This window comes from Augochlora pura, chromosome 7, assembly GCF_028453695.1.
Source record: "Augochlora pura isolate Apur16 chromosome 7, APUR_v2.2.1, whole genome shotgun sequence".
Classification (NCBI taxonomy): domain Eukaryota; kingdom Metazoa; phylum Arthropoda; class Insecta; order Hymenoptera; family Halictidae; genus Augochlora; species Augochlora pura.
The window spans coordinates 755,602-767,283 of NC_135778.1; the positions used below are offsets into that span (position 1 = coordinate 755,602).

General features: G+C 45.3%; 1 protein-coding gene across 4 annotated transcripts in view; it reads right to left on the reverse strand.

Annotated features, from left to right (window-relative positions):
* Window positions 1-11,682, reverse strand: part of LOC144473127 (titin-like) — a 108,541-nt gene that overhangs the window by 66,470 nt on the left and 30,389 nt on the right. For all 4 annotated transcript variants that reach the window (XM_078186734.1, XM_078186733.1, XM_078186732.1 and 1 more), the window contains exons 29-39: window positions 10,626-11,628; window positions 10,106-10,507; window positions 9,399-9,918; window positions 9,064-9,235; window positions 8,417-8,603; window positions 5,389-5,728; window positions 4,538-5,270; window positions 4,123-4,461; window positions 3,850-4,006; window positions 3,560-3,726; window positions 3,183-3,312 (exon numbers count right to left, since the gene is read on the reverse strand). In XM_078186734.1, the coding sequence (XP_078042860.1) occupies window positions 3,183-3,312; window positions 3,560-3,726; window positions 3,850-4,006; window positions 4,123-4,461; window positions 4,538-5,270; window positions 5,389-5,728; window positions 8,417-8,603; window positions 9,064-9,235; window positions 9,399-9,918; window positions 10,106-10,507; window positions 10,626-11,628 (4,150 nt within the window). The remainder of the gene's footprint in view (window positions 1-3,182; window positions 3,313-3,559; window positions 3,727-3,849; window positions 4,007-4,122; window positions 4,462-4,537; window positions 5,271-5,388; window positions 5,729-8,416; window positions 8,604-9,063; window positions 9,236-9,398; window positions 9,919-10,105; window positions 10,508-10,625; window positions 11,629-11,682) is intronic.

Sequence of the window (11,682 nt, forward strand, 5' to 3'; positions counted from 1 at the left end):
AAAAATAGTCGCGCGGCTGCACCCGACTTCCTCGCAGGAGGCGAAGCCCCCCCAGCGTTTCCACGCGTTCTGTTATTTTAGCCGCAATAAATCTGGCAAAGTACTGCAACGGGTCTCTCCCGGCCGGTCCGGTCCCCTGTCTAGCCGAGAACCGCCTTATTGTTTGATCGATCGCAACGTTGATTAAGGAAAGCCCGTCCCGTGGGTCCCGGGCTATTTCGGTCCGCGCGAACCCGCGGTTTCACCCCATTATTTTTCGGGGTGACGAACGGCGTCGCGAATTGTTTTACGAGACCCGGAGAAGGTGAATCATCCGCGTTCCGATTCGACTCGTTTTCGCAACCGTGCCGAAGGATTTACGCCCGAGCCGTGTCAAACATCGTTACATCGCGCGCGCGAAAAGTCATCGACCATTTAACTCGAGTCCCTCGGGCCACCCTGCCAAAGGATTGACGGATCATCCGTTATTCGCGCTAAATCATTTCGAACGAGCTCTAATCGTCTCTCGAGATTCGCCGATTTTTCGTAACGTCGAGCGCCGCGCCAGAATTTATAATGTCGCGTCGGTACTAAGGCATTAGTGTGCGATTTCTATGCAATTGATACGGCCTCGTTTAAGTCGTGTAATCTAGTTTTATGTAAATGTAATAATTCCCAGTCCGTTTATTTCGTACCGAAACAAAGTCTTGGTAGAAATAATAAAATTGTTATTTGCCCGAAATCTATATCTATAAATCTATAAATTGATCAATTCTATAAATTAACTAATTCTGTAAATTAATTAATTATGTAAATATTAGAATGCCACGTATTTGCGCGCGCAGCAATTGGAGTACGTTCTGGATAAATTCCTAATCGATTAGTGCAGAGTGATAACAGTCTGCTTGGAATTCGGAGATGCCATTTCTAAATTAACAAAAAAATCATTCTAGCGTTTTCTTAGAAACTATGTATACATGAACATATATGTATATACGTATCTTCACCGACGGTACGTATGTGTATCGTGTATAAAGCTATCGAATCGGCAACAAACGAGTCTTGTACTTAAAACAATCGATTTTATTGGCCTTTCCATTGTACAATAATAAATAATCGATTAGTAGAATGTTAAGGAGGGTTTTTTCTGCGTGTTTAGTCGTGTAACTATAAACTTCTCGCCGGCGTGACTAAAATCGTAGATTAATCTCTCTCTGACACTCTCATTCTAACACGCACGCTCTCTCTTTCTCTCTCTATCTCTCTCTCACTCTCTCTCTCACTCTTTCTCTCGTTGCATCTATTCGACGGCGGGGTAATGTATACACTTACAAATCTATAATATGTATATTATATCATTTTTTAACGATACACGTAATATGCTTGTTTATATAATGAACATCGACACTAAAACGAACGAGTATAAACGAGTACGAACGAGTTTCGAATCGTCGCGTCGTTTTCGCATCTAGAATCCCCACAGGCATAGACCTGTCTGTCTCTCGCGATCCTCGAGATCCTCGCGGCGGACGAACGATCTATAATATAGATCCCGATCGTACGTCCTACTTTATTATCGATCGAGTTTATGTACAACACGCGGGACCGGAAGAATCGCGACACGACTCGCAGCTCCTCGATGTTTTGCCGCGCGCGAAACGGAGCTCGTCAACTCGAAGCACACCGTTTTCCGATCGATCGTATCGATCTTCGACAGGATCTCGTGGTGTATGGAAGAGAGGTGGACCGAATTCGCCTTTATTTCTGCGACGTTAAGGTTCATCTCCAAGATAGTGCAAGCTTTGGCAAGACTCAAGTATTGCATCAAATTAAAAATTATATATCATGAAATAAATTAATATTTCATCTCCGAATAATTAATAAATAACAAAATTACAATTTAATCAAATTGCAATGCAATTAAAATACAATATAATTGAATGCAATGGCGATGAAACTAGCACAGCTCCGAACAGTACATAATCGGTCCGCTTCTCCTCGTTCCACCGTGAACAAGGTAGATCGCGCGCGGAGGCGTCTCGCTCAAGGTGCACCTCCCGATGGAAAATCCGCGCGCGACCTCCTCGATTTATATTCCGGTCGAAGGAAGGATCGACGAGGAGGAAATAACGGCAACTACGAGTCGTCGTCTCGCCTCTCGTTACGCCGCGCCCGCAAAACGCATCGATCCGTTATCTAGCGTTTTCTCAGCACCACCTTCGCGACATTGTTCTCTTCACGCTCTCTTTAATCCTCCCTTACCGTTCGTTCTATCGTTCGTTCGCGACCTATCTCTCCTTCTCTGTTTCTTTCCGGTTTGACTCTCGCGACCGAGGGAGGCCACTCTATACCGTCTCGTTTCACTCGCTCGTCTACTTTCAAAACACGACGAGTTAGTACACAACTCCCCGGGCTCGTTTTCGAGACTTCGATTAAGTGAGGGGTAGAAAGGGGCTGTGTGACAAAGGCGGGTGAGAGGATATCGGGGGGGGGGGGGGGGGTGGTAATCGGGTGCGCTTCGTTAAAGGGATTTCTTTTTAGAGAAAACAACAAAAAAGAAAAGCGAAAGAAATAGAAACACGCACGGGGTTCCTCGACGGTGCGCGATCGACGGAGAAACGTGCGACAATCGGACAATAGTCGGAGATTATCGGCACGGTGTATTCTATTTTAACTAACTCAGCTTTCTTTACATTTTTCAATCTCTTTCGAATTTTCTAGCTTTACATTGTATTGAATCTCTTTTTGCATCGAAAGTACATTTTTGAATAATTTCTGACAAGTGAACGAACACAGTTTTCCGTCTCTCAACTCTTCGTGTCTCGAAAGATACTTGAACGTAATTGCAGTGCAGTCAGAATCAAAGAAAAATATCCTTCGCGAAATGAATGAATTGTATCTTCGTACGTGTTCCAATTTAAAGTACCAACTTGTACCGAGCGATTGCAAAAGAAACCGTGCAAACCCTCGAGGCGACTAGAAAAATAGAGGCAGTGAGATACAACGCCGTAGGATGAGAACACGTACGGCAACGACATTATCGTTCCAAGAGACACGCGAGGTTAAGGACGTAGATCGTCCCCGTGGACAAATTGTCGCGAACGCGAGCACGTTTCTCCGCCAGTCCCTAGAGGCTTGTCCCGTCCATTGAATCGCGGGTTCGGGTTAGCAACTGAACATGTATCTTGTGTTTCAATTCTTACTTTTGACGATGAGTTTGGCGGAGGTTTCTACGGTGCCGGCTGAGGTGGTAGCTCGGCAGGTGAAGGTGCCAGTGTCCTCTTCGTAAGTTGTTGCTATGAGGAGGACGGCGTTGTTGCCCTCGTGTATCATCTGCAATACGAACGTTTTACGTGTCGATTAATAATTCGTTCCGATGAACAATACGTGGCGATTAATAATTCGTTTCGACTAGTTTCGATAAATAATTAATTACAGCGGTAGAATAAATTATCGTTGATTTCCAAAAAATAAATCGTGGTTTATTTAAACGATTGAACTACTGAACACGTGTTTTACCAATATTGTAACGCGACTGCGTTAAAATGGGAATCATAAACACGAATTGGCTCGAACTTACCTGGAAATCAGGTGACTGCGGGATTAAGGCACCATCGCGATACCATTGGATGGTCGGCTTTGGTTTAGCTGGTGTAACTTGGGTCTTGAACTGAGCCGGCTGCCCTTCGACGACTATCTGATCCTTGAGTGGTGTCACTTTGGGCAGAGTATCGGCCGCGTCGGGGGCTATATAAAAATCAACAGCAATGTTCACGGAGATTAGACAAATGTTATAGTTTCTGTCGTAGGCAAAGAATAATATAGCTTGGAAATCAACGCCAGAGTTGATTAGCTTACAATGATACTCACCAAGGACTCTGAGATTAGCCGATGTGGTGACATCGCCGGCTGGATTCTTAGCGATGCACTTGTAGACACCTTCGTCTTCGGGGAAGGCTTCTGAGATCCTTAAAGTACAGAGATCACCTTCCTTCTGCATTTGGAAGTACTTGGACGGTTTGATCACCTGCGACATGCAGGACAATTTTAAGATAATTGCAACTTATAAAAAATTATAAGTGACCCTTTAAAGGTATAAATGAAAGCTCGTTTATAAACTAATTGTTTTCGCATCTTTTATACCTTGTCGCCCTTTTTCCATTGCACCGTCGGTACCGGTTTGCCAGAGATCCTGCATGAGAACGCAACAGCGGTTCCCTCTCTGATCGTTTGATCTCTCAACGGCTCTAGGACCGCCGGAGCCTTTTCGACGCCGGGCGTCGTCGGTTTCGCCATTTTCGTAGGAGATTGTGGCCCTCGTACGGTACACTCGCCGTCGCAGCGAGCCTCACCGGCGCTATTTAGCGCGACGCACTCGTATTTCCCAGAGTCCTCCGGCACCGTCTCCAGGATCAGCAAAGTGTAAGTGTTGTCCTCCTCGAGTGTCTTATAACGGATGTCCGCTGTTACTTTTTTGCCGTTCTGGAACGATAAGTTTACATTAGACAAAATGTTTAGCATTATGCTATTGGAGGGATGAAAGAAGGCACCAGCGCACCTTTAACCAATAAACGTCCAGAGGTTTAGTTCCAGTGACTTTAGCGTCGAATCTGGCCAGTTGGCCGGTGGTCACCGAAGTGTTTTGTATGGTCGAGAGGAAGCTGGGCGGCACTACTCCGCCTCTACCAGGTTGTCTCCTGCGTTCCTCGACGACCAGATTGGCGCTACACTTCGCTTTGCCGCCCCTGTTCTCGGCGATCACGGAGAACACGCCGGAGTCCTCCATAAAGACTTGCCGGACGATCAGCACGGACTTGGTGCTGAACGTGTAGATCTGTAGATCCGGCGAGTTCTGGATCGGGAAGTCCTCGCGGTACCATTTGATGGTCGGCAATGGATCGCCGTCGAATTCGACCTCGAAGCGCGCCTGTTCTTGCTCGAACGCTCTGCAGGGTTGGATCTTCTTGGTGAAGACTGGCGGCTTCGCCGGCTTCACCGAGCCCTCGACCACGCGCTCCTGGGTCTTGGCCTTGTGCTCAACTTCGGTGGTTTCCGTGGCTGTTATTTTCCTGGTGATCTCCAGGTCGCCTTTTACTTCTTTCTGTGTCTGCTTCTGCTTCGCCACGTGCACCTCTCGGCCGTGGATCGTCGACTCCGACGGTCCCGGGGGATACTTTCCGCTCGCCTTGCTACGCTCCACGTCGATGTCTACCTCCGTCGTGTGCGGCTTCTTCACGAACTTTGTGGTCTGCGTAGTCTCCTGAGTTGTTGTCTCGTCCTTTTTGTCCTCCCTACAAATAAATTTTTCAGGGGTGAATAATGAATAAATTTCACAATTTTTATTTTTTTGCACAAGAAAATATTCTTTTACAAATAGATAAACGAATAGAAAAATAAACGGATACGTACAAGGTCTCTTCATACTTCTGGGCCATTCCCTTGGCGACAGAGTGCGCGACGATTTTCTCCCCGGGAATAGCGAACTGGTGGCTAGACTCTCTGAGCCTACTCTCCTTCAATACTTGTTCCTCCTCGAGGTTCATCAGCTTGCTATAGTAGTCCTCGTTCTTTTTGCTCTTGACGGACTTTTGCCAGTCGGTCTCCGGCTCCTTGATCACCTTCTGGCCGAGGTGCTCGGTGGCGATCTCGATACCTTGAGACACGTTGTGGTGCCTCTCGTCGAACACTTTCTCGAGCTCTGTGTTCTGTCGTTCCGTTTGGTATTGGGTCAGCCCGTAATCATACCACGCTATGGAAAATCCACGTTAGACCGTTCCGCCCTTCGTATATGTTACGCGAGAGACAACGCATGCCAGACGAACATGAACCATTCCGGTCCGCAAACGATCAATCCATTTTTGGAAGTGCTACGTTCCACCGCCATACACGAATTTTAAAAGTTTTCTAACTACTTTTATTACTATCATGATTTCTTCAACTTTGTTAGTATTAATATTTTCATTACTATTACGACTTCTCTAAGTTTTATCATTGATAATTTTATAAACAGTTTGTATGATATTGAAATATTAAAATATAGAGATTGTTAATTCTTTTGAATAAGATTTGTAAGAATTTTGTTTAGGCGAACGTTCGAATTTCGATTCGAAGCGAAGCATCGACACGCGGGGAACGTTGCATTTCCACAACAAAAGAAAATTCTCTAGAACCACTGGGTAAATACGACACAGTACTTCATTGGCGATGCAACACATATCGACGTCTCCAGCACGGGTAGGACAAGGTGCCCGGATACCAGAGACTACGGAGACAGAGATGGACGTCCGGTCGGTTGAAGTTAGATCACGTGGTTAACAAACACGGTTTCTCATTCCTTCCCTTTCTTTTGCTTTCCGTCATTCCAATAAGTAACATTACCAAAGGTCAACATCGGAGAACGGCATTCCCGCGGTTTCGGTAGGATCTTTAGTTTCTAGCAATTGACGAGCTCGCGTTCGCGCGCCCGCAGATCCAGCGAGATTTCAAACTTGCGATCCGGATGCTTAAAATTTTAATTGAACGGTTAAATGATCGTTCGCCCTAACTGGATCTCCGTGCGACGCTAAACGCGACGCGTTAGGGAAACGTGGGCAACAAGGAGCATTTCGCTACAACAATTAATTCTTCGCCCGACTATGCACAATGCAGAAAAATGGCCGAGTTTTTGTGAAGATAGAGAGATAGAGAGATGATTTTTATTTAAAAAAAAAATTTTAAATATTCTAGACAAAATCGATAAACAATAATAATATAAAAATAGTAAGAAAAAGGTTCAACCAGATAACGAGTGAACTAAAATTTTATCGAATAATAATAAATTTACTTAATATTAGTTAATATTAAATTTACTTAATTTAACTTAATATTACTTTATTCTGGAACATTTCAAGTTCGCATTAAAAAGTGAAATCACCTGTCTACCTAATTTCTGACAATCTTCACATAAACCTGCTCACATTCCCCCACCACGAGACAGCGATTAGGTACGATTAATGTTGACACTAGCACGATGATGGACAGCACTCTGAGAAAATACGGACACCGATCGGCTAATCACGCTTAAACGGATCGATTAATACGACGGGTTCGTCAAAAACGACCGGTGCGGGTAGGGGGGGTGTGGGGGTGTCACGCGATCAATCGTGGATCGAAGAAACAATAGATTAAATAAAGTTCGTGGGGTCAAAAGCAACCGAATGAAAATCTGTCTGAAAGAAAAAAAAAATATTAAGAATAATATTAAACAGTCAGCAAAACCCGTTCTTTTCCAGTGAATATATCAGGCATTGGACAACACGGAGGAAAACATTTTAGTCGAACAATTTTCAACCATCTTCAAATAGTAATAGTTTTTAATTTGAATAATTTTTATATTTCAATTTCAAAGTATTTAGCACTGGAACGGCGGACGTTTCTTGCAAAAATATAACCAAGCTTCGGATCGTTTACTGTTTCAAGTTTTTTCAACGTATTTTTTAAAAATTAGACGCGCCAATTTTTTTTAGACTTTTTACAATTTTCAAAATCGTGTTTACAACTTTTACGTTTTACAATGAATTTCCGGAAATAAAAAAAAAAAGCGCCGTCCGAGTGTCGAAGGGAGTACATTCGTTTTTAATCGCGACGTGGAAACATTTTTCTCCATGCCGTGGTCCACAGTTACATACGGAAAGAAACAAAAAGAAAAAACAATAACGATACAGATAGTCTATGAACAGTGTGCTCTCTCGATAGTATATTCCATACCTGAACGCCGGCTTGCGAAACCAATCAAGCAGCCGATAGCTTTCGCATTAGACGACATTGCTCGAATATGCTCGTCGAATCCCGAAATCCCGAAGAAGAAGAAGAAGAAGAAGACGAAGAAGAAGAAGAAGAGGAGGAAGCTGCTCGAGGTGCTCGAGGATGATATCTATCTTTCGAATCCCTTCGTAATATTCGTATCGGAGAAGGAGGAGAAGGAGGTGGAGAAGGACGATAGGGCAAGTGAGATGGTGTTCGAATGGTGGTCTCGAGTGTTAAATCTGTGCTCGAATAGAATGCATGTGTCGTATCGATATCTTATGTACTGTGTTTCGGTTGTCGTTCGACTTTACCTTGCATCGAATCCAACAACGACTGATCGATTTATAGACTTTTCTTTTCTCGTGTGGTATTATTGTGCCGTTGTTCGATAATTTGCCGGATTTTCATTTGTTCTCTGTATGTGCCTGCATCCTTTGCGCCACCTTCAGCTAATTTAGATCGTTGGACATCGATCCTTATGTACATATAACTGAACAACAACAAACTGTGTTTTCGATGAATCATGTGCAGTAATTGGACGAGTTAAATGTGTAGAAAAATAATTTCTTGCGATTCGTTGAGTAGTTGCCGTGGCGCGAGGGATGCAACGACACGTTTATGTAAGAGAGTCTCTGTTCCAGGATCAACTTACGCCTTGGCGAGTTCTTCAACACGCCGCGATAGTCGTCGCTTCTCTGCTTCACCGTTAGGCTTGTTTCGGTGCGGGCCTCGCCCACCGAGCTTCGTGCGATCACTTCGACTTTGCCGTGGTCGTACTGCCTCGTCTTCGGGATATCCAAATGGTACATGCCGTCGTAGGTCAGCTTGTAGCGCGATCCCTAAGGTAATAATATTAACCATAATTACGCTGCTAAAAACGATGTAGCATAGATTACGATGAAAGTTGTCAAAGTTTGACCGACGATAACTTCGCGAAAAATCATCGTAGAACAATGGCTTTTGCTTTAAATTAAAGCTTGAAACCTCTACTTTAAGACAAGATTTTCGATTTTAAGTTTGACCCACCCTCGTAATCATAACCATTTAAATATGAGACTGGTGAGACTATGTTCCTCCTGGTGAAAATTCTCAACTTTGATAATATCCACAGATATTGTACAATTTTTTACGGAGATGCCGTTTTCAGTGGAATAAAGTTCGATTCTTCCCCTTTAATTTAAAAAAAGAGAAACGTAGCTGCGATTTTTTTTCGCGAAGTTACAGCACTTTAAAGTAGTCCTTGCATGGTCATCGTCCTACGACGATTTTTCGCTTAATCTGGCGATCACTGAAACTCACGTTGACCACAGTGTGTCCATTGATGATCCACATGACACGAGGTCTAGGATGGCCAGTGACGCGGCAGCAGAATCTGGACCAATCGCCTTCTTCAACGGTCACAGGTTCCGGCTTGCTGACGAACGTCGGCGGTGCTCGTACCTTCTCTTCTTCGCCCTCTTCTTCAGGTACTCTGTAACAAACGTTAACTTGTATTTAAATCGTTTATTAAATTACTAAATTAAATTATTTTTGTTTCTAAATTCCAAAAGCTACTAGCAACTAAATCTTTCCGTGTTACGATTATTGGATGAATAACCTCTGATCCAACAATTCTTTTCAAAAAGAATGCTTACATCTGCCATGCAGCTTCCATCTCTCTGATCTTCTCGATACTCTTCATGCCCTTCGGCAGCTGAGACTCGTAAATGATTCCAGGCTTGCCGGCTGTTCGGATCACCGCTCTGGTCTCGTCCATACCATAGAGATTCGTCGCTCTGCAAAGATACTCGCCGCTGTCCTCAGGGTAGACCCAGCCGAAGTTCATAGCGACGTAACCGAAGTCATAGATAGGAGTGAATCTGTTCTTATGGGGCAACGGCTTGCCGTTGAAGAACCACTCGACCTTCATGTTCGGGTCGCCCACGGGCGCCAGTTGGCACTCGAACTTCGAGCTGTTCATCTCGACGAGTTCTGTCTGGTCCTGGATCTGCGTCACGAAACGCGGTGGTTGTTTCTTGTCCGCGTCGTAGAGGTCGTCCTCGGTCAAATGCACCTCCGACGTGTACTTCTTGATGGTCGCTTCCATTTGCATCAACGCCTCCGACTTCTTCATACCCTTTGGCACTTGATTCTGCAGAATGATGTTGGGCAGTCCTGTGAAACAAACGTTCGGCATAAGTGAAATTCGCTGACAATGACAGTGGATCTTTTTGAGCGTTTTGGAGGTATCAGTTCATTCAATTACCAATATAAATAATATAAATAAAAATAATTATTTTTTACATAATACCGCAAACTAGTCATTACAAGTTATAATTAAGTATCAACTACTTCAACTTACTCTTGCATGAAACAGAGGCTCTGGTAGTGTCCTCCCCGAAGTCATTGATAGCTTTGCATACGTATTCGCCGGAGTCTTCCGGATAAACGTAAAGTATGTCCATAGACACGAATCCCATGTCGTACGTGCTTCTGTATCTATGTCCAGCTGGTATCATTTTACCGTTACGATACCATTCGATGCGCAGGTTGGGATCCTCCTTCGGTTCCACGCGACATTCGAACCTGACCGGCTCTGACTCGTCCACGGTTGCCGATTGGATCTGAGTGATGAACTTCGGTGGTTGACGAGCCACTGGTTCTTCCGGTGGCGGTTCGCTGATCGGTCCACGTTCTAGTTCCTTTAGCTTCTCGCCGCTCATACCCGATGGTAGCTGAGACTCGAAATCGATGGTTTTCTTCGCTGTAATCGTCGAAGAATTGATTTATTAATATTATTCTAAGCTCTTATAAAAAAATTGATAAGCATCTCTAACATTGTTAGTCTCACTCGAGACTCGAAGGAGCATCGTTCAACTTACACTTGCAGGTGATGGTAGCCTTGGTGGTAGCAGAGCCCCACTTGTTGGTGGCTCTGCAGACGTACTCTCCGCTGTCCCTGGCATAAGTGTAGGACATATCGAGCGATATAAATCCGAAATCATTGATCTGGTGCACCCTGGACCCGGTGGCGAACGATCGTCCGTTATGGAACCAGTCGATACGCATGGTGGAGTCGCCGACGGGTTCTACTCTGCAATCGAAATGACTGGCCGCTCCCTCTTCTACCTCGATGTCCTTAAGCTCCACGGTGAATCTAGGTGGATTCGGCGATTCCTCCTCGGTCAGGATTTCGTCCCTCTTGTAGAGAGCCTCCTCCAGTTTCTGTATACTCTCCGTGCCGGTCTTGAAGTTAGTCGGAAGCTGGGGTTCGAGGATGATGCCTTGACGGCCGCGGACCTGCAGCTTGCAGGAGACTGTGGCCTCGCCGTGTCGGTTGGTCGCTTTGCACGTGTAGAGACCGGAGTCGCGCTGGTAGCAGTTGGCGACCTCGAGGATCACGAAGCCGAAGTCGTGGATGGTCTTGATCCTGCTGCCGGCAAGGAGCGGCTTTCCGTTATGGAACCACTCGACTCTCATGCTCGAGTCGTTGATCGGTGTTAGCCGGCACTCAAAGTGCGCCAGAGAATTCTCCGTTAAGGTTAAATCAGACGGGGTCGTGATGAACTCGGGCGGCTTGCCGGTATCGTCCTCCGGAATGGACGCGCTCGGCTCGTTACCGAGACCTTCCAGCTCGGCGATCTTGTCGATCGTGCTCTCCATACCCTTTGGTAGCTGCGACTCCAGGATTATGCTGCGTTTTCCTGTGCACTTCATGGTGCAGGTGGTCACGGCTTCGCCGTACTCGTTCGACGCTCGGCAACTGTACTCTCCAGAGTCCTCCGGGTAGATCGGCGAGATCTCGAGGATCACGAATCCGAAGTCGCAGAACGTGCGGAAACGGGACCCGGTGCGCAATGGCTTGCCGTTCCAGAACCATTCGACCTGCAAGTTAAATTTTATTTAATAGAAAATAATTGTTTATCAAAAAATAAGAAC